At 50.4% G+C, this 22610-nt stretch overlaps 1 protein-coding gene across 1 annotated transcript; it reads left to right on the top strand.

Moving 5' to 3' along the window:
* The first annotated feature begins 3768 nt into the window (after nucleotides 1-3768).
* On the top strand, nucleotides 3769-21784 carry LOC140110859 (wee1-like protein kinase 1-B). The gene is made up of 4 exons (XM_072132301.1): nucleotides 3769-4385; nucleotides 21015-21220; nucleotides 21414-21480; nucleotides 21574-21784. The coding sequence occupies exons 1-4, from the start codon at nucleotides 4032-4034 to the stop codon at nucleotides 21748-21750; spliced, it is 804 nt and encodes a 267-aa protein (XP_071988402.1). The 5' UTR covers nucleotides 3769-4031; the 3' UTR covers nucleotides 21751-21784.
* The last annotated feature ends 826 nt before the right edge of the window (nucleotides 21785-22610 follow it).

The following is a 22610-nucleotide window of genomic DNA, read 5'->3' as shown; positions in this document are numbered from 1 at the left end:
GTCTGAGGTAAGATATGAAGCGTTCTCTGTGTATTATACATCTGAGGTAAGATATGAAGCGTTCTCCGTGTATTATACGTCTGAGGTAAGATATGAAGCGTTCTCCGTGTATTATACGTCTGAGGTAAGATATGAAGCGTTCTCCATGTATGATACGTCTGAGGTAAGATATGAAGCGTTCTCTGTGTATTATACGTCTGAGGTAAGATATGAAGCGTTCTCCGTGTATTATACATCTGAGGTAAGATATGAAGCGTTCTCCATGTATGATACGTCTGAGGTAAGATATGAAGCGTTCTATGTGTATTATACGTCTGAGGTAAGATATGAAGCGTTCTCCGTGTATTATACATCTGAGGTAAGATATGAAGCGTTCTCCATGTATGATACGTCTGAGGTAAGATATGAAGTGTTCTCTGTGTATTATACGTCTGAGGTAAGATATGAAGCGTTCTCCGTGTATTATACATCTGAGGTAAGATATGAAGCGTTCTCCGTGTATTATACGTCTGAGGTAAGATATGAGGCGTTCTCCGTGTATGATACGTCTGAGGTAAGATATGAAGCGTTCTCCGTGTATGATACGTCTGAGGTAAGATATGAAGCGTTCTCTGTGTATGATACGTCTGAGGTAAGATATGAAGCGTTCTCCGTGTATGATACGTCTGAGGTAAGATATGAAGCGTTCTCTGTGTATTATACGTCTGAGGTAAGATATGAAGCGTTCTCCGTGTATTATACATCTGAGGTAAGATATGAAGCGTTCTCCATGTATGATACGTCTGAGGTAAGATATGAAGCGTTCTATGTGTATTATACGTCTGAGGTAAGATATGAAGTGTTCTCTGTGTATTATACGTCTAGGATATGAGGCGTTCTCCGTGTATGATACGTCTGAGGTAAGATATGAAGCGTTCTCCGTGTATTATACATCTGAGGTAAGATATGAAGCGTTCTCCGTGTATTATACGTCTGAGGTAAGATATGAGGCGTTCTCCGTGTATGATACGTCTGAGGTAAGATATGAAGCGTTCTCCGTGTATGATACGTCTGAGGTAAGATATGAAGCGTTCTCTGTGTATGATACGTCTGAGGTAAGATATGAAGCGTTCTCCGTGTATGATACGTCTGAGGTAAGATATGAAGCGTTCTCCGTGTATTATACGTCTGAGGTAAGATATGAAGCGTTCTCCGTGTATTATACGTCTGAGGTAAGATATGAAGCGTTCTCCGTGTATTATACGTCTGAGGTAAGATATGAAGCGTTCTCCATGTATTATACGTCTGAGGTAAGATATGAAGCGTTCTCCGTGTATTATACGTATGAGGTAAGATATGAAGCGTTCTCCGTGTATTATACGTCTGAGGTAAGATATGAAGCGTTCTCCGTGTATGATACGTCTGAGGTAAGATATGAGGCGTTCTCCGTGTATTATACGTCTGAGGTAAGATATGAAGCACTCTCTGTGTATTATACGTCTGAGGTAAGATATGAAGCGTTCTCTGTGTATTATACGTCTGAGGTCAGATATGAAGCGTTCTCCGTGTATGATACGTCTGAGGTAAGATATGAAGCGTTCTCCGTGTATTATACGTCTGAGGTAAGATATGAAGCGTTCTCCGTATATGATACGTCTGAGGTAAGATATGAGGCGTTCTCCGTGTATGATACGTCTGAGGTAAGATATGAAGCGTTCTCTGTGTATTATACGTCTGAGGTCAGATATGAAGCGTTCTCCGTGTATGATACGTCTGAGGTAAGATATGAAGCGTTCTCCGTGTATTATACGTCTGAGGTAAGATATGAAGCGTTCTCCGTGTATGATACGTCTGAGGTAAGATATGAGGCGTTCTCCGTGTATGATACGTATGAGGTAAGATATGAGGCGTTCTCCGTGTATTATACGTATGAGGTAAGATATGAAGCGCTCTCTGTGTATTATACGTATGAGGTAAGATATGAAGCGCTCTCCGTGTATTATACGTCTGAGGTCAGATATGAAGCGTTCTCCGTGTATTATACGTCTGAGGTAAGATATGAAGCGCTCTCCGTGTATGATACGTATGAGGTAAGATATGAAGCGTTCTCCGTATATGATACGTCTGAGGTAAGATATGAGGCGTTCTCCGTGTATGATACGTCTGAGGTAAGATATGAAGCGTTCTCTGTGTATTATACGTCTGAGGTCAGATATGAAGCGTTCTCCGTGTATGATACGTCTGAGGTAAGATATGAAGCGTTCTCCGTGTATTATACGTCTGAGGTAAGATATGAAGCGTTCTCCGTGTATGATACGTCTGAGGTAAGATATGAGGCGTTCTCCGTGTATGATACGTATGAGGTAAGATATGAGGCGTTCTCCGTGTATTATACGTATGAGGTAAGATATGAAGCGCTCTCTGTGTATTATACGTATGAGGTAAGATATGAAGCGCTCTCCGTGTATTATACGTCTGAGGTCAGATATGAAGCGTTCTCCGTGTATTATACGTCTGAGGTAAGATATGAAGCGCTCTCCGTGTATGATACGTATGAGGTAAGATATGAAGCGTTCTCCGTGTATTATACGTCTGAGGTAAGATATGAAGCGTTCTCCGTGTATTATACGTCTGAGGTAAGATATGAAGCGTTCCCCTTGTATTTTACGTCTAGGATATGAGGCGTTCTCCGTGTATGATACGTATGAGGTAAGATATGAAGCGCTCTCTGTGTATTATATGTCTGAGGTAAGATATGAAGCGTTCTCCGTGTATGATACGTCTGAGGTAAGATATGAAGCGTTCTCCGTGTATGATACGCCTGAGGTAAGATATGAAGCGTTCTCCGTGTATGATACGTCTGAGGTAAGATATGAGGCGCTCTCTGTGTATTATACGTCTGAGGTAAGATATGAAGCGCTCTCCGTGTATGATACGTCTGAGGTAAGATATGAAGCGTTCTCCGTGTATGATACGTCTGAGGTAAGATATGAGGCGCTCTCTGTGTATTATACGTCTGAGGTAAGATATGAAGCGCTCTCCGTGTATGATACGTCTGAGGTAAGATATGAGGCGCTCTCCGTGTATTATACGTCTGAGGTAAGATATGAGGCGCTCTCCGTGTATGATACGTCTAGGATATGAGGCGTTCTCCGTGTATGATACGTATGAGGTAAGATATGAGGCGCTCTCCGTGTATTATACGTCTAGGATATGAGGCGTTCTCCGTGTATTATACGCCTGAGGTAAGATATGAGGCGTTCTCCGTGTATTATACGTCTGAGGTAAGATATGAGGCGCTCTCCGTGTATGATACGTCTAGGATATGAGGCGTTCTCCGTGTATGATACGTATGAGGTAAGATATGAGGCGCTCTCCGTGTATTATACGTCTAGGATATGAGGCGTTCTCCGTGTATGATACGTATGAGGTAAGATACGAGGCGCACTCCGTGTATTATACGTCTAGGATATGAGGCGTTGTATGGGGGTAAGATACCGGTTTATAGACTGAGGTAAAGGAAGAGGTTTTAGGTTTACAGCTCCTCCGCGTCCATCGGGTGACGTGCCCTGGGGTCACTGCTGGGGGGAGGGGCGGCTCCTGCTGCCGTCACAGCCTACGTGTCCCGGTTGGGGGAGGGGTAGAGTGTGTTTATCATCAATGTCACATGACTCACGACACGCCCCGTTCCATCCTTACTTCGCGCCAAATTCTGTGGTACGCGCACGAGGCTCTCAGGCGGCCGCTGCTGGAGACATTTTGAAACCTGTTGATTGCGGCCATTGGTCGCCCCCGGCCCCGCCCAGCGCCGTCAGAGGCTCGCGCTCGGGCATTGGACGCCCGCTGCCCCGCCTCCTGACGTCACGCGCATGCGCTCTGCCACCGGCCCGCCCCGTCCTCCGCCTCCTGTGACTAACGGTCGCGCCAGAGTGAGAGCCCGGAGTTACCTCAGCGCACGCCCGGATTACACCCGGATCTACGCCCGCAGCCCCGCTCCGTGTATCATGGTCAGCGCCCCCGGGCGAGGAGGGTGACCCGCAGGATCTGACACCATGAGTTATCCGGACATCCGCCAGAAGCTCGTGTTCTCCGGCAGCGACTGCGAGGAGGAGGACGGCAACAGCACGGGCGAGGACTCGGCCTTCCAGGAGTCTGACTCCCCCAGCGGGCAACCTCCGCCCGAGAGCCCCGGCGGCCGCCCCTGGGAGGACTACGAGGAGGAGGAAGGCCTGGGCTCGTCCCCCAGCAAGTCCCCCGGAGACTTCTTCATGTGCGGCTCCCCCTCCCCGGAGCCCCGGACACGGCGACACCCGAGCGGAGGCTCCCCCGTGCCCGAGCCCCCGGGCACCCCGCCGCACAAGACCTTCCGCAAGCTGCGGCTATTCGACACCCCGCACACCCCCAAGGTAAGACCCCCTAATGTCACCCCCCTAATGTCACTGTCACCCCGCACCCCCCCAAGGTAAGACCCCCTAATGTCACCCCCCTAATGTCACTTTCACCCCGCACACCCCCAAGGTAAGACCCCCTAATGTCACCCCCCTAATGTCACTTTCACCCCGCACACCCCCAAGGTAAGACCCTCTAATGTCACCCCCCTAATGTCACTGTCACCCCGCACACCCCCAAGGTAAGACCCCCTAATGTCACCCCCCTAATGTCACTGTCACCCCGCACACCCCCAAGGTAAGACCCCCTAATGTCACCCCCCTAATGTCACCCCCCTAATGTCACTGTCACCCCGCACACCCCCAAGGTAAGACCCCAACACAAAGATCCCCTAATGTCACTGTCACCCCGCACACCCCCAAGGTAAGACCCCCCTAATGTCACTGTCACCCCGCACACCCCCAAGGTAAGACCCCCCTAATGTCACTGTCACCCCGCACACCCCCAAGGTAAGACCCCCCTAATGTCACTGTCACCCCGCACACCCCCAAGGTAAGACCCCCCTAATGTCACTGTCACCCCGCACACCCCCAAGGTAAGACCCCCCTAATGTCACTGTCACCCCGCACACCCCCAAGGTAAGACCCCAACACAGAGACCCCCTAATGTCACTGTCACCCCGCACACCCCCAAGGTAAGACCCCAACACAGAGACCCCCTAATGTCACTGTCACCCCGCACACCCCCAAGGTAAGACCCCCCTAATGTCACTGTCACCCCGCACACCCCCAAGGTAAGACCCCCCTAATGTCACTGTCACCCCGCACACCCCCAAGGTAAGACCCCAACACAAAGATCCCCTAATGTCACTGTCACCCCGCACACCCCCAAGGTAAGACCCCCCTAATGTCACTGTCACCCCGCACACCCCCAAGGTAAGACCCCCCTAATGTCACTGTCACCCCGCACACCCCCAAGGTAAGACCCCCCTAATGTCACTGTCACCCCGCACACCCCCAAGGTAAGACCCCCCTAATGTCACTGTCACCCCGCACACCCCCAAGGTAAGACCCCCCTAATGTCACTGTCACCCCGCACACCCCCAAGGTAAGACCCCAACACAGAGACCCCCTAATGTCACTGTCACCCCGCACACCCCCAAGGTAAGACCCCAACACAGAGACCCCCTAATGTCACTGTCACCCCGCACACCCCCAAGGTAAGACCCCAACACAGAGACCCCCTAATGTCACTGTCACCCCGCACACCCCCAAGGTAAGACCCCCTAATGTCACCCCCCTAATGTCACCCCCCTAATGTCACCCCCCTAATGTCACTGTCACCCCGCACACCCCCAAGGTAAGACCCCAACACAGAGACCCCCTAATGTCACTGTCACCCCGCACACCCCCAAGGTAAGACCCCAACACAGAGACCCCCTAATGTCACTGTCACCCCGCACACCCCCAAGGTAAGACCCCCTAATGTCACCCCCCTAATGTCACTGTCACCCCGCACACCCCCAAGGTAAGACCCCCTAATGTCACTGTCACCCCGCACACCCCCAAGGTAAGAGCCCAACATAGAGACGCCCTAATGTCACCCCGCTGACACCCCCCTAATGTCACTGTCACCCCGCACACCCCCAAGGTAAGAGCCCAACAAAGGGAACCCCTAATGTCACCCCCCTTATGTCACTGTCACCCCGCACACCCCCAAGGTAAGACCCCAACACAGAGACCCCCTAATGTCACTGTCACCCCGCACACCCCCAAGGTAAGAGCCCAACACAGAGACCCCCTAATGTCACCCCGCTGACACCCCCCTAATGTCACTGTCACCCCCGCATACCCCCAAGGTAAGATCCCAACACTGACACCCCCCAAAGTAAGACCCCCTAATGTCACCCCGCTGACACCCCGCACACCCCCAAGGTAAGAGCCCAACACTGACCCCCACCTAATGTCACCCCACTGATGTTACTGAAACTCTCCATGACCCCAGCTGTCATCCCATCTAGACAGTCCTGATGTCACTGTCACCCCACACACTCACAAGGTGACAGGTCACCCCAGTATTACTGTCATTCCGCGCACCCCCATACCACTGACACCCCGTGGCCGTAGCGTCGGACCCAAATATTAGTGACACTTAATGAGAGGTCACCCCCACCTAACGCTGACACCCGGGAGTCACCCCCTGCACACATCACATGTTACACCCAAACCCTCCGTATAGTGTGACCCCAGGGTGTGTTGGGGTGACCAGGCACCTCTGACACTTGTGACCCCACATCAGTCACACACAGAGCTCCTCCCCCTGGTGACCCCTGCACATTGGGATCAGTCGGGTCAGATGTGATGAGACTGAGGTGGTTCTGGGGTACCCGGCAGTTTGGATGATGGGGGTAGGTGACAGCCGGTGTCCTCTTGTTTTCTGTTGGTGCCTATGACAGTTCTTCCTGTCGCGCTCCTGTCTGTAGCTGCATGCAGCAGTATTGTATAATGTGTAGGTAGGTTATATAATGTCTGACATAAGTGTCCATCAGTGTATGATCCCCCTCCTCATCCGCTCTGTGTACAGATAGTGGGGGTTGTACTCCAGGGGAGGCTCCATGTGTACAGTATATAGCAGATAGATGGGGGTTATACTCCAGGGGAGGCTCCATGTGTACAGTATATAGCAGATAGATGGGGGTTATACTCCAGGGGAGGCTCCATGTGTACAGTATATAGCAGATAGATGGGGGTTATACTCCAGGGGAGGCTCCATGTGTACAGTATATAGCAGATAGATGGGGGTTGTACTCCAGGGGAGGCTCCATGTGTACAGTATATAGCAGATAGATGGGGGTTATACTCCAGGGGAGGCTCCATGTGTACAGTATATAGCAGATAGATGGGGGTTATACTCCAGGGGAGGCTCCATGTGTACAGTATATAGCAGATAGATGGGGGTTATACTCCAGGGGAGGCTCCATGTGTACAGTATATAGCGGATAGATGGGGGTTATACTCCAGGGGAGGCTCCATGTGTACAGTATATAGCGGATAGATGGGGGTTATACTCCAGGGGAGTCTCCATGTGTACAGTATATAGCAGATAGATGGGGGTTATACTCCAGGGGAGGCTCCATGTGTACAGTATATAGCAGATAGATGGGGGTTATACTCCAGGGGAGGCTCCATGTGTACAGTATATAGCAGATAGATGGGGGTTATACTCCAGGGGAGTCTCCATGTGTACAGTATATAGCAGATAGATGGGGGTTATACTCCAGGGGAGTCTCCATGTGTACAGTATATAGCAGATAGATGGGGGTTATACTCCAGGGGAGGCTCCATGTGTACAGTATATAGCAGATAGATGGGGGTTATACTCCAGGGGAGGCTCCATGTGTACAGTATATAGCAGATAGATGGGGGTTGTACTCCAGGGGAGGCTCCATGTGTACAGTATATAGCAGATAGATGGGGGTTATACTCCAGGGGAGGCTCCATGTGTACAGTATATAGCAGATAGATGGGGGTTATACTCCAGGGGAGGCTCCATGTGTACAGTATATAGCAGATAGATGGGGGTTATACTCCAGGGGAGGCTCCATGTGTACAGTATATAGCAGATAGATGGGGGGTTATACTCCAGGGGAGGCTCCATTTGTACAGTATATAGCAGATAGATGGGGGTTATACTCCAGGGGAGGCTCCATGTGTACAGTATATAGCAGATAGATGGGGGTTATACTCCAGGGGAGGCTCCATGTGTACAGTATATAGCAGATAGATGGGGGTTATACTCCAGGGGAGGCTCCATGTGTACAGTATATAGCAGATAGATGGGGGTTATACTCCAGGGGAGTCTCCATGTGTACAGTATATAGCAGATAGATGGGGGTTATACTCCAGGGGAGGCTCCATTTGTACAGTATATAGCAGATAGATGGGGGTTATACTCCAGGGGAGGCTCCATGTGTACAGTATATAGCAGATAGATGGGGGTTATACTCCAGGGGAGGCTCCATGTGTACAGTATATAGCAGATAGATGGGGGTTATACTCCAGGGGAGGCTCCATGTGTACAGTATATAGCAGATAGATGGGGGTTATACTCCAGGGGAGGCTCCATGTGTACAGTATATAGCAGATAGATGGGGGTTATACTCCAGGGGAGGCTCCATGTGTACAGTATATAGCGGATAGATGGGGGTTATACTCCAGGGGAGGCTCCATGTGTACAGTATATAGCAGATAGATGGGGGTTGTACTCCAGGGGAGGCTCCATGTGTACAGTATATAGCGGATAGATGGGGGTTATACTCCAGGGGAGGCTCCATGTGTACAGTATATAGCAGATAGATGGGGGTTATACTCCAGGGGAGTCTCCATGTGTACAGTATATAGCAGATAGATGGGGGTTATACTCCAGGGGAGGCTCCATGTGTACAGTATATAGCAGATAGATGGGGGTTATACTCCAGGGGAGTCTCCATGTGTACAGTATATAGCAGATAGATGGGGGTTATACTCCAGGGGAGGCTCCATGTGTACAGTATATAGCAGATAGATGGGGGTTATACTCCAGGGGAGGCTCCATGTGTACAGTATATAGCAGATAGATGGGGGTTATACTCCAGGGGAGTCTCCATGTGTACAGTATATAGCAGATAGATGGGGGTTATACTCCAGGGCAGGCTCCATGTGTACAGTATATAGCAGATAGATGGGGGTTATACTCCAGGGGAGGCTCCATGTGTACAGTATATAGCAGATAGATGGGGGTTATACTCCAGGGGAGGCTCCATGTGTACAGTATATAGCAGATAGATGGGGGTTATACTCCAGGGGAGGCTCCATTTGTACAGTATATAGCAGATAGATGGGGGTTATACTCCAGGGGAGGCTCCATGTGTACAGTATATAGCAGATAGATGGGGGTTATACTCCAGGGGAGGCTCCATTTGTACAGTATATAGCAGATAGATGGGGGTTATACTCCAGGGCAGGCTCCATGTGTACAGTATATAGCAGATAGATGGGGGTTATACTCCAGGGGAGTCTCCATGTGTACAGTATATAGCAGATAGATGGGGGTTATACTCCAGGGGAGGCTCCATGTGTACAGTATATAGCAGATAGTGGGGGTTGTACTCCAGGGGAGGCTCCATGTGTACAGTATATAGCAGATAGATGGGGGTTATACTCCAGGGGAGGCTCCATGTGTACAGTATATAGCAGATAGATGGGGTTATACTCCAGGGGAGGCTCCATGTGTACAGTATATAGCAGATAGATGGGGGTTATACTCCAGGGGAGTCTCCATGTGTACAGTATATAGCAGATAGATGGGGGTTATACTCCAGGGGAGGCTCCATGTGTACAGTATATAGCAGATAGATGGGGGTTATACTCCAGGGGAGGCTCCATGTGTACAGTATATAGCAGATAGATGGGGGTTATACTCCAGGGGAGGCTCCATGTGTACAGTATATAGCAGATAGATGGGGGTTATACTCCAGGGGAGGCTCCATGTGTACAGTATATAGCAGATAGATGGGGGTTATACTCCAGGGGAGGCTCCATGTGTACAGTATATAGCAGATAGATGGGGGTTATACTCCAGGGGAGTCTCCATGTGTACAGTATATAGCAGATAGATGGGGGTTATACTCCAGGGGAGGCTCCATGTGTACAGTATATAGCAGATAGATGGGGGTTATACTCCAGGGGAGGCTCCATGTGTACAGTATATAGCAGATAGATGGGGGTTATACTCCAGGGGAGGCTCCATGTGTACAGTATATAGCAGATAGATGGGGGTTATACTCCAGGGGAGGCTCCATGTGTACAGTATATAGCAGATAGATGGGGGTTATACTCCAGGGGAGGCTCCATGTGTACAGTATATAGCAGATAGATGGGGGTTATACTCCAGGGGAGGCTCCATTTGTACAGTATATAGCAGATAGATGGGGGTTATACTCCAGGGGAGGCTCCATTTGTACAGTATATAGCAGATAGATGGGGGTTATACTCCAGGGGAGGCTCCATGTGTACAGTATATAGCGGATAGATGGGGGTTATACTCCAGGGGAGGCTCCATGTGTACAGTATATAGCAGATAGATGGGGGTTATACTCCAGGGGAGGCTCCATGTGTACAGTATATAGCAGATAGATGGGGGTTATACTCCAGGGCAGGCTCCATGTGTACAGTATATAGCAGATAGATGGGGGTTATACTCCAGGGGAGGCTCCATGTGTACAGTATATAGCAGATAGATGGGGGTTATACTCCAGGGGAGGCTCCATGTGTACAGTATATAGCAGATAGATGGGGGTTATACTCCAGGGGAGGCTCCATGTGTACAGTATATAGCAGATAGATGGGGGTTATACTCCAGGGGAGGCTCCATGTGTACAGTATATAGCAGATAGATGGGGGTTATACTCCAGGGGAGGCTCCATGTGTACAGTATATAGCAGATAGATGGGGTTATACTCCAGGGGAGGCTCCATGTGTACAGTATATAGCAGATAGATGGGGGTTATACTCCAGGGGAGGCTCCATGTGTACAGTATATAGCAGATAGATGGGGTTATACTCCAGGGGAGTCTCCATGTGTACAGTATATAGCAGATAGATGGGGGTTATACTCCAGGGGAGTCTCCATGTGTACAGTATATAGCAGATAGATGGGGGTTGTACTCCAGGGGAGGCTCCATGTGTACAGTATATAGCAGATAGATGGGGGTTATACTCCAGGGGAGGCTCCATGTGTACAGTATATAGCAGATAGATGGGGGTTATACTCCAGGGGAGTCTCCATGTGTACAGTATATAGCAGATAGATGGGGGTTATACTCCAGGGGAGGCTCCATGTGTACAGTATATAGCAGATAGATGGGGGTTATACTCCAGGGGAGGCTCCATGTGTACAGTATATAGCAGATAGATGGGGGTTATACTCCAGGGGAGGCTCCATGTGTACAGTATATAGCGGATAGATGGGGGTTATACTCCAGGGGAGGCTCCATGTGTACAGTATATAGCAGATAGATGGGGGTTATACTCCAGGGGAGGCTCCATGTGTACAGTATATAGCAGATAGATGGGGGTTATACTCCAGGGGAGTCTCCATGTGTACAGTATATAGCAGATAGATGGGGGTTATACTCCAGGGCAGGCTCCATGTGTACAGTATATAGCAGATAGATGGGGGTTATACTCCAGGGGAGGCTCCATGTGTACAGTATATAGCAGATAGATGGGGTTATACTCCAGGGGAGGCTCCATGTGTACAGTATATAGCAGATAGATGGGGGTTATACTCCAGGGGAGGCTCCATGTGTACAGTATATAGCAGATAGATGGGGGTTATACTCCAGGGGAGGCTCCATGTGTACAGTATATAGCAGATAGATGGGGGTTGTACTCCAGGGGAGGCTCCATGTGTACAGTATATAGCGGATAGATGGGGGTTATACTCCAGGGGAGGCTCCATGTGTACAGTATATAGCGGATAGATGGGGGTTATACTCCAGGGGAGGCTCCATGTGTACAGTATATAGCAGATAGATGGGGGTTATACTCCAGGGGAGGCTCCATGTGTACAGTATATAGCAGATAGATGGGGGTTATACTCCAGGGGAGGCTCCATGTGTACAGTATATAGCAGATAGATGGGGGTTATACTCCAGGGGAGGCTCCATGTGTACAGTATATAGCAGATAGATGGGGGTTATACTCCAGGGGAGGCTCCATGTGTACAGTATATAGCAGATAGATGGGGGTTATACTCCAGGGGAGGCTCCATGTGTACAGTATATAGCAGATAGATGGGGGTTATACTCCAGGGGAGGCTCCATGTGTACAGTATATAGCAGATAGATGGGGGTTATACTCCAGGGGAGTCTCCATGTGTACAGTATATAGCAGATAGATGGGGGTTATACTCCAGGGGAGGCTCCATGTGTACAGTATATAGCAGATAGATGGGGGTTGTAGTTGGCAGCTCCGGGGGGGGGGGGTTGGGGGGTGGATTGTGTTTGCTGAGGTCAGCGCTGGTTGGGACAGGACATGTCATTGTACACACAGCTGGCTGCAGGGGGCACAGATGTGGTCAGCACCACACGCTGCGAGATGTAGCACCTCTGTAGCACCGCTAGATGTAGCACCTCTGTAGCACCACTAGATGTAGCACCACTAGATGTAGCACCACTAGATGTAGCACCACTAGATGTAGCACCACTAGATGTAGCACCACTAGATGTAGCACCACTAGATGTAGCACCACTAGATGTAGCACCACTAGATGTAGCACCACTAGATGTAGCACCACTAGATGTAGCACCACTAGATGTAGCACCACTAGATGTAGCACCACTAGATGTAGCACCACTAGATGTAGCACCACTAGATGTAGCACCACTAGATGTAGCACCACTAGATGTAGCACCACTAGATGTAGCACCACTAGATGTAGCACCACTAGATGTAGCACCACTAGATGTAGCACCACTAGATGTAGCACCACTAGATGTAGCACCACTAGATGTAGCACCACTAGATGTAGCACCACTAGATGTAGCACCACTAGATGTAGCACCACTAGATGTAGCACCACTAGATGTAGCACCACTAGATGTAGCACCACTAGATGTAGCACCACTAGATGTAGCACCACTAGATGTAGCACCACTAGATGTAGCACCACTAGATGTAGCACCACTAGATGTAGCACCACTAGATGTAGCACCACTAGATGTAGCACCACTAGATGTAGCACCACTAGATGTAGCACCACTAGATGTAGCACCACTAGATGTAGCACCACTAGATGTAGCACCACTGGATGTAGCACCACTAGATGTAGCACCTCTGGATGTAGGTACTGATGTTGTGGGGACATCTTACTACCTGCGCCTGTCATCACAATAGTGGGACCAAAGTACAAGAGCAGATGAGAGGGGGCGAGCGCTGACCCTCCGTAATTCATTGCACCTGATTATACTTTCCTTACCCAGCCCCCTGTTATACAGTCACTGCTGGGGGAGTGCGCTGCCTCCTATCCTGTGCATGGTATACAGACCCGTCACGTTACATGTCATGATGACGAGCGCTCGCTGCCCGGACATGTTACTGCCGTGTAGTTTATACAAGACACGTGGAGACTAGTGTGTGTATATATAGCTGTATACTGCCGCCTGTACTGTGTGTATATATAGCTGTATACTGCCGCCTGTACTGTGTGTGTGTATATAGCTGTATACTGCCGCCTGTGCTGTGTGTATATATAGCTGTATACTGCCGCCTGTACTGTGTGTATATAGCTGTATACTGCCGTCTGTAGTGTGTGTGTATGTTGCTGTATACTGCTGCCTGTACTGTGTGTGTGTGTATATAGCTGTATACTGCCGCCTGTACTGTGTGTGTATATATAGCTGTATACTGCCGCCTGTACTGTGTGTGTATATAGCTGTATACTGCCGCCTGTACTGTGTGTGTATATAGCTGTATACTGCCGCCTGTACTGTGTGTATATATAGCTGTATACTGCTGCCTGTACTGTGTGTGTATATATAGCTGTATACTGCTGCCTGTACTGTGTGTGTATATATAGCTGTATACTGCTGCCTGTACTGTGTGTGTGTATATATAGCTGTATACTGCCGCCTGTACTGTGTGTGTATATATAGCTGTATACTGCCGCCTGTACTGTGTGTGTATATATAGCTGTATACTGCCGCCTGTACTGTGTGTGTATATATAGCTGTATACTGCCGCCTGTACTGTGTGTGTATATATAGCTGTATACTGCCGCCTGTACTGTGTGTGTATATATAGCTGTATACTGCCGCCTGTACTGTGTGTGTATATATAGCTGCATACTGCCGCCTGTACTGTGTGTGTATATATAGCTGCATACTGCCGCCTGTACTGTGTGTGTATATAGCTGTATACTGCCGCCTGTACTGTGTGTGTATATATAGCTGTATACTGCCGCCTGTACTGTGTGTGTATATATAGCTGTATACTGCCGCCTGTACTGTGTGTGTGTGTGTGTATATATAGCTGTATACTGCTGCCTGTACTGTGTGTGTGTATATATAGCTGTATACTGCCTGCCTGTGCTGTGTGTGTATATATAGCTGTATACTGCTGCCTGTACTGTGTGTATATAGCTGTATACTGCCGCCTGTACTGTGTGTGTATATATAGCTGTATACTGCCGCCTGTACTGTGTGTGTATATATAGCTGTATACTGCTGCCTGTACTGTGTGTGTATATATAGCTGTATACTGCCACCTGTACTGTGTGTGTATATATAGCTGTATACTGCCGCCTGTACTGTGTGTGTATATATAGCTGTATACTGCCGCCTGTACTGTGTGTGTATATATAGCTGTATACTGCCGCCTGTACTGTGTGTGTATATATAGCTGTATACTGCCGCCTGTACTGTGTGTGTATATATAGCTGTATACTGCCGCCTGTACTGTGTGTGTATATATAGCTGTATACTGCCGCCTGTCCTGTGTGTGTATATATAGCTGTATACTGCCGCCTGTGCTGTGTGTGTATATATAGCTGTATACTGCCGCCTGTACTGTGTGTGTATATAGCTGTATACTGCCGCCTGTACTGTGTGTGTATATATAGCTGTATACTGCCGCCTGTGCTGTGTGTGTATATATAGCTGTATACTGCCGCCTGTACTGTGTGTGTATATATAGCTGTATACTGCCGCCTGTACTGTGTGTGTATATAGCTGTATACTGCCGCCTGTACTGTGTGTGTATATATAGCTGTATACTGCCGCCTGTGCTGTGTGTGTATATATAGCTGTATACTGCCGCCTGTACTGTGTGTGTGTATATAGCTGTATACTGCCGCCTGTACTGTGTGTGTATATATAGCTGTATACTGCCGCCTGTACTGTGTGTGTATATAGCTGTATACTGCCGCCTGTACTGTGTGTGTATATATAGCTGTATACTGCCGCCTGTGCTGTGTGTGTATATATAGCTGTATACTGCCGCCTGTACTGTGTGTGTGTATATAGCTGTATACTGCCGCCTGTACTGTGTGTGTATATAGCTGTATACTGCCGCCTGTACTGTGTGTGTATATATAGCTGTATACTGCCGCCTGTGCTGTGTGTGTATATATAGCTGTATACTGCCGCCTGTACTGTGTGTGTGTATATAGCTGTATACTGCCGCCTGTACTGTGTGTGTATATATAGCTGTATACTGCCGCCTGTACTGTGTGTGTATATATAGCTGTATACTGCCGCCTGTACTGTGTGTGTGTATATAGCTGCATACTGCCGCCTGTACTGTGTGTGTATATAGCTGTATACTGCCGCCTGTACTGTGTGTATATAGCTGTATACTGCCGCCTGTACTGTGTGTGTATATAGCTGTATACTGCCGCCTGTACTGTGTGTGTATATATAGCTGTATACTGCCGCCTGTACTGTGTGTGTGTATATATAGCTGTATACTGCCGCCTGTACTGTGTGTGTGTATGTAGCTGTATACTGCCGCCTGTACTGTGTGTGTATATAGCTGTATACTGCCGCCTGTACTGTGTGTGTGTATGTAGCTGTATACTGCCGCCTGTACTGTGTGTATATATAGCTGTATACTGCCGCCTGTACTGTGTGTATATAGCTGTATACTGCCGCCTGTACTGTGTGTGTATATATAGCTGTATACTGCCGCCTGTGCTGTGTGTGTATATATAGCTGTATACTGCCGCCTGTACTGTGTGTGTATGTAGCTGTATACTGCCGCCTGTACTGTGTGTGTATATAGCTGTATACTGCCGCCTGTACTGTGTGTGTGTATGTAGCTGTATACTGCCGCCTGTACTGTGTGTATATAGCTGTATACTGCCGCCTGTACTGTGTGTGTATATATAGCTGTATACTGCCGCCTGTACTGTGTGTGTGTATATATAGCTGTATACTGCCGCCTGTACTGTGTGTGTATATATAGCTGTATACTGCCGCCTGTACTGTGTGTGTATATATAGCTGTATACTGCCGCCTGTACTGTGTGTGTGTATATAGCTGTATACTGCCGCCTGTACTGTGTGTGTACATATAGCTGTATACTGCCGTCTGTACTGTGTGTGTATATATAGCTGTATACTGCCGCCTGTACTGTGTGTGTATATATAGCTGTATACTGCCGCCTGTACTGTGTGTGTATATAGCTGTATACTGCCGCCTGTACTGTGTGTGTATATATAGCTGTATACTGCCGCCTGTACTGTGTGTATGTATCTGTATACTGCCGCCTGTACTGTGTGTGTATATATAGCTGTATACTGCCGCCTGTACTGTGTGTGTATATATAGCTGTATACTGCCGCCTGTACTGTGTGTGTGTATATAGCTGTATACTGCCGCCTGTACTGTGTGTGTGTATATAGCTGTATACTGCCGCCTGTACTGTGTGTGTATATATAGCTGTATACTGCCGCCTGTACTGTGTGTGTGTATATAGCTGTATACTGCCGCCTGTACTGTGTGTGTGTATGTAGCTGTATACTGCCGCCTGTACTGTGTGTGTGTATATGTAGCTGTATACTGCCGCCTGTACTGTGTGTATATATAGCTGTATACTGCCGCCTGTACTGTGTGTGTGTATATAGCTGTATACTGCCGCCTGTACTGTGTGTGTGTATGTAGCTGTATACTGCCGCCTGTACTGTGTGTGTGTATGTAGCTGTATACTGCCGCCTGTACTGTGTGTGTATATATAGCTGTATACTGCCGCCTGTACTGTGTGTGTATATATAGCTGTATACTGCCGCCTGTACTGTGTGTGTGTATGTAGCTGTATACTGCCGCCTGTACTGTGTGTGTATATAGCTGTATACTGCCGCCTGTACTGTGTGTGTATATATAGCTGTATACTGCCGCCTGTACTGTGTGTATATAGCTGTATACTGCCGCCTGTACTGTGTGTGTATATAGCTGTATACTGCCGCCTGTACTGTGTGTGTATATATAGCTGTATACTGCCGCCTGTACTGTGTGTGTATATATAGCTGTATACTGCCGCCTGTACTGTGTGTGTATATATAGCTGTATACTGCCGCCTGTACTGTGTGTATATAGCTGTATACTGCCGCCTGTACTGTGTGTGTGTATGTAGCTGTATACTGCCGCCTGTACTGTGTGTGTGTATATATAGCTGTATACTGCCGCCTGTACTGTGTGTGTGTATATATAGCTGTATACTGCCGCCTGTACTGTGTGTGTGTATATATAGCTGTATACTGCCGCCTGTACTGTGTGTGTATATATAGCTGTATACTGCCGCCTGTACTGTGTGTGTGTATATAGCTGTATACTGCCGCCTGTACTGTGTGTGTGTATGTAGCTGTATACTGCCGCCTGTACTGTGTGTGTATATATAGCTGTATACTGCCGCCTGTACTGTGTGTGTGTATATAGCTGTATACTGCCGCCTGTACTGTGTGTGTGTATGTAGCTGTATACTGCCGCCTGTACTGTGTGTGTATATAGCTGTATACTGCCGCCTGTACTGTGTGTGTGTATATATAGCTGTATACTGCCGCCTGTACTGTGTGTGTGTATATATAGCTGTATACTGCCGCCTGTACTGTGTGTATATATAGCTGTATACTGCCGCCTGTACTGTGTGTGTGTATATAGCTGTATACTGCCGCCTGTACTGTGTGTGTGTATGTAGCTGTATACTGCCGCCTGTACTGTGTGTGTATATATAGCTGTATACTGCCGCCTGTACTGTGTGTGTGTATATAGCTGTATACTGCCGCCTGTACTGTGTGTGTGTATGTAGCTGTATACTGCCGCCTGTACTGTGTGTGTATATAGCTGTATACTGCCGCCTGTACTGTGTGTGTATATATAGCTGTATACTGCCGCCTGTACTGTGTGTGTATATATAGCTGTATACTGCCGCCTGTACTGTGTGTGTGTATTTGTGATATTTTGTGTCCCCTGTATTTGCTGTATAATGTCCTGTGTCCCCCATGATTTGTACTGCACCGTGGTATATGGCGGCGCTGTAGATATGAAGGTTCATCTCTCTGGGTGTTTGTGTCCGGCCTCTGCTGGATGAGTGACTATAGGGATGTGTCCGGAGGCTCCTGTGCCCCCCCCCCCCCTCTCCTGGAATTTGGATGGTGATACGGGGGAGGGGCTGGGGCGAGCCCTGAGCCGTCTATCTCTTCAGTCACTGCAGCTTCCCTTTGGAGGGTGCGATGCCCCGGGGGTATAATGTGGAGGTATCTGGGGGTCCCTGCTCTTTGCTGCAGCTTCCCTATGGAGGGTGTGATGCCCCAGGGTATAATGTGGAGGTATCTGGGGGTCCCTGCTCTTTGCTGCAGCTTCCCTATGGAGGGTGTGATGCCCCGGGGTATAATGTGGAGGTATCTGGGGGTCCCTGCTCTTTGCTGCAGCTTCCCTATGGAGGGTGCGATGCCCCGGGGTATAATGTGGAGGTATCTGGGGGTCCCTGCTCCTTGCTGCAGCTTCCCTATGGAGGTTGTGATGCCCTGGGTATAATGTGGAGGTATCTGGGGGTCCCTGCTCTTTGCTGCAGCTTCCCTATGGAGGGTGTGATGCCCCGGGGTATAATGTGGAGGTATCTGGGGGTCCCTGCTCTTTGCTGCAGCTTCCCTATGGAAGGTGTGATGCACCGGGGTATAATGTGGAGGTATCTGGGGGTCCCTGCTCTTTGCTGCAGCTTCCCTATGGAGGGTGTGATGCCCCGGGGTATAATATGGAGGTATCTGGGGGTCCCTGCTCTTTGCTGCAGCTACCCTATGGAGGGTGCGATGCCCCGTGGTATAATGTGGAGGTATCTGGGGGTCCCTGCTCTTTGCTGCAGCTTCCCTATGGAGGGTGTGATACCCCGGGGTATAATGTGGAGGTATCTGGAGGTCCCTGCTCTTTGCTGCAGCTACCCTATGGAGGGTGTGATGCCCCGGGGTATAATGTGGAGGTATCTGGAGGTCCCTGCTCTTTGCTGCAGCTACCCTATGGAGGGTGCGATGCCCCGGGTATAATGTGGAGGTATCTGGGGGTCCCTGCTCTTTGCTGCAGCTTCCCTATGGAGGGTGCGATGCCCCAGGGTATAATGTGGAGGTATCTGGGTGTCCCTGCTCTTTGCCTGGAGCTTCCCTATGGAGGGTGTGATGCCCCGGGGTATAATGTGGAGGTATCTGGGGGTCCCTGCTCTTTGCTGCAGCTTCCCTATGGAGGGTGCGATGCCCTGGGGTATAATGTGGAGGTATCTGGGGGTCCCTGCTCTTTGCTGCAGCTTCCCTATGGAGGGTGTGATGCCCCGGGGTATAATGTGGAGGTATCTGGGGGTCCCTGCTCTTTGCTGCAGCTTCCCTATGGAGGGTGCGATGCCCTGGGGTATAATGTGGAGGTATCTGGGGGTCGCTGCTCCTTGCTGCAGCTTCCCTATGGAGGGTGCGATGCCCCGGGGTATAATGTGGAGGTATCTGGGGGTCCCTGCTCTTTGCCTGGAGCTTCCCTATGGAGGGTGTGATACCCCGGGGTATAATGTGGAGGTATCTGGGTGTCCCTGCTCTTTGCCTGGAGCTTCCCTATGGAAGGTGCGATGCCCCGGGGTATAATGTGGAGGTATGTGGGTGTCCCTGCTCTTTGCCTGGAGCTTCCCTATGGAAGGTGCGATGCCCCGGGGTATAATGTGGAGGTATGTGGGTGTCCCTGCTCTTTGCCTGGAGCTTCCCTATGGGGGGTGCGATGCCCCGGGGTATAATGTGGAGGTATCTGGGGGTCCCTGCTCTTTGCCTGGAGCTTCCCTATGGAGGGTGCGATGCCCCCGGGGTATAATGTGGAGGTATCTGGGGGTCGCTTCTCCTTGCTGCAGCTTCCCTATGGAGGGTGCGATGCCCCGGGGTATAATGTGGAGGTATCTGGGTGTCCCTGCTCTTTGCCTGGAGCTTCCCTATGGAAGGTGCGATGCCCCGGGGTATAATGTGGAGGTATCTGGGGGTCCCTGCTCTTTGCTGCAGCTTCCCTATGGAGGGTGCGATGCCCCCGGGGTATAATGTGGAGGTATCTGGGGGTCCCTGCTCTTTGCTGCAGCTTCCCTATGGAGGGTGCGATGCCCCGGGGTATAATGTGGAGGTATCTGGAGGTCCCTGCTCTTTGCCTGCAGCTTCCCTATGGAGGGTGCGATGCCCCGGGGTATAATGTGGAGGTATCTGGGTGTCCCTGCTCTTTGCTGCAGCTTCCCTATGGGGGGTGCGATGCCCCGGGGTATAATGTGGAGGTATCTGGGGTCCCTGCTCTTTGCCTGGAGCTTCCCTATGGAGGGTGTGATACCCCGGGGTATATGTGGAGGTATCTGGGGGTCCCTGCTCTTTGCTGCAGCTTCCCTATGGAGGGTGCGATGCCCCGGGGTATAATGTGGAGGTATCTGGGGGTCCCTGCTCCTTGCTGCAGCTTCCCTATGGAGGGTGCGATGCCCCGGGGTATAATGTGGAGGTATCTGGGGGTCCCTGCTCCTTGCTGCAGCTTCCCCATGGAGGGTGCGATGCCCCGGGGTATAATGTGAGGCACCAGTAGGGGGCAGTGTGTAATGATGGATTATGTTTCTCCCGCAGAGTTTACTCTCCAAGGCTCGAGGTCTCGGCTCCAGCGGATTAAGGAACAGAGGAGTCGCCCTCTTCCGGGATGTAGAGAAGTCCGAGAAGCGAGACTCTGGGTACAGAGCCCCCCACGTCAACATCAACCCCTTCACCCCCGTGTCGGTGGATCTGCAGGGCTCCAGCGATGGCTGCAGGCGCAGGAAGAGGGCGCACATGAATGAGTGAGGGCTGCTCGCTTTGGTTTTTGGGTTTTCACATGATTGTGGGTGACGCCTGCACCCGGTGTTACTATTGGGTGATAGGAGATAGAGCTGGAGCTCCGTCCCCCCACAATCAGCTGGTAGAGGGTCCCCACATCTGGGTTTGGGCTCAGTGTATCGTCCTGTGACCTCTGACCGTGTTTTTGTCCTTTAGCTCGTGTGGTGAAGACATGGAAGGCAGCGACAGTGAGCTGATAGAGGAGAGCTACCGGCCGGCCAAGGTGACCCACCTACCTACCCACCTACCCACCCACATGTCTCCCATCTCTAGATGCCGGAGACAGACACAGACTAACCCTTCTCTTCCCCCTCAGAGGATCACCATAACGGAGAGTAACATGAAGTCCCGATACGCCATCGAGTTCCATGAGCTGGAGAAGATCGGATCCGGAGAGTTCGGAGCAGTGTATAAGTGTGTGAAGCGGCTGGACGGCTGCGTCTACGCCATCAAACGCTCCAAGAAGCCCCTGGCCGGCTCCGTGGACGAGTAAGTGTGGCTGCTGGCCACGGGACCGGCATTCACTGCGTCCTCACTGACAGTGACCCGTGCAACAGAGACACGGAACGTGCATGAACGCTGCCGAGACGTGGGAGGGGGGGGCTGGTTATACCCGGGCAGTGCTGATGAGATGTGGGAGGGGGGAGGCTGGTTATACCCGGGCAGTGCTGATGAGACGTGGGAGGGGGGGGCTGATTATACCCGGGCAGTGCTGATGAGATGTGGGAGGGGGAGGCTGGTTATACCCGGGCAGTGCTGATGAGATGTGGGAGGGGGGGGGCTGGTTATACCCGGGCAATGCTGATGAGATGTGGGAGGGGGAGGCTGGTTATACCCGGGCAATGCTGATGAGATGTGGGAGGGGGGAGGCTGGTTATACCCGGGCAGTGCTGATGAGATGTGGGAGGGGGGGGCTGGTTATACCGGGCAGTGCTGATGAGATGTGGGAGGGGGGGGGCTGGTTATACCCGGGCAGTGCTGATGAGATGTGGGAGGGGGGAGGCTGGTTATACCCGGGCAGTGCTGATGAGATGTGGGAGGGGGAGGCTGGTTATACCCGGGCAGTGCTGATGAGATGTGGGAGGGGGAGGCTGGTTATACCCGGGCAGTGCTGATGAGATGTGGGAGGGGGGAGGCTGGTTATACCCGGGCAGTGCTGATGAGATGTGGGAGGGGGGAGGCTGGTTATACCCGGGCAGTGCTGATGAGATGTGGGAGGGGGAGGCTGGTTATACCCGGGCAATGCTGATGAGATGTGGGAGGGGGAGGCTGGTTATACCCGGGCAGTGCTGATGAGATGTGGGAGGGGGGGGCTGGTTATACCCGGGCAGTGCTGATGAGATGTGGGAGGGG

The sequence above is a fragment of the Engystomops pustulosus genome, unplaced genomic scaffold (assembly GCF_040894005.1).
Source record: "Engystomops pustulosus unplaced genomic scaffold, aEngPut4.maternal MAT_SCAFFOLD_343, whole genome shotgun sequence".
Lineage (NCBI taxonomy): Eukaryota > Metazoa > Chordata > Amphibia > Anura > Leptodactylidae > Engystomops > Engystomops pustulosus.
The sequence above is the reverse complement of the archived record's forward strand: the minus strand, read 5'-3'. Positions and strand labels throughout refer to the sequence as shown.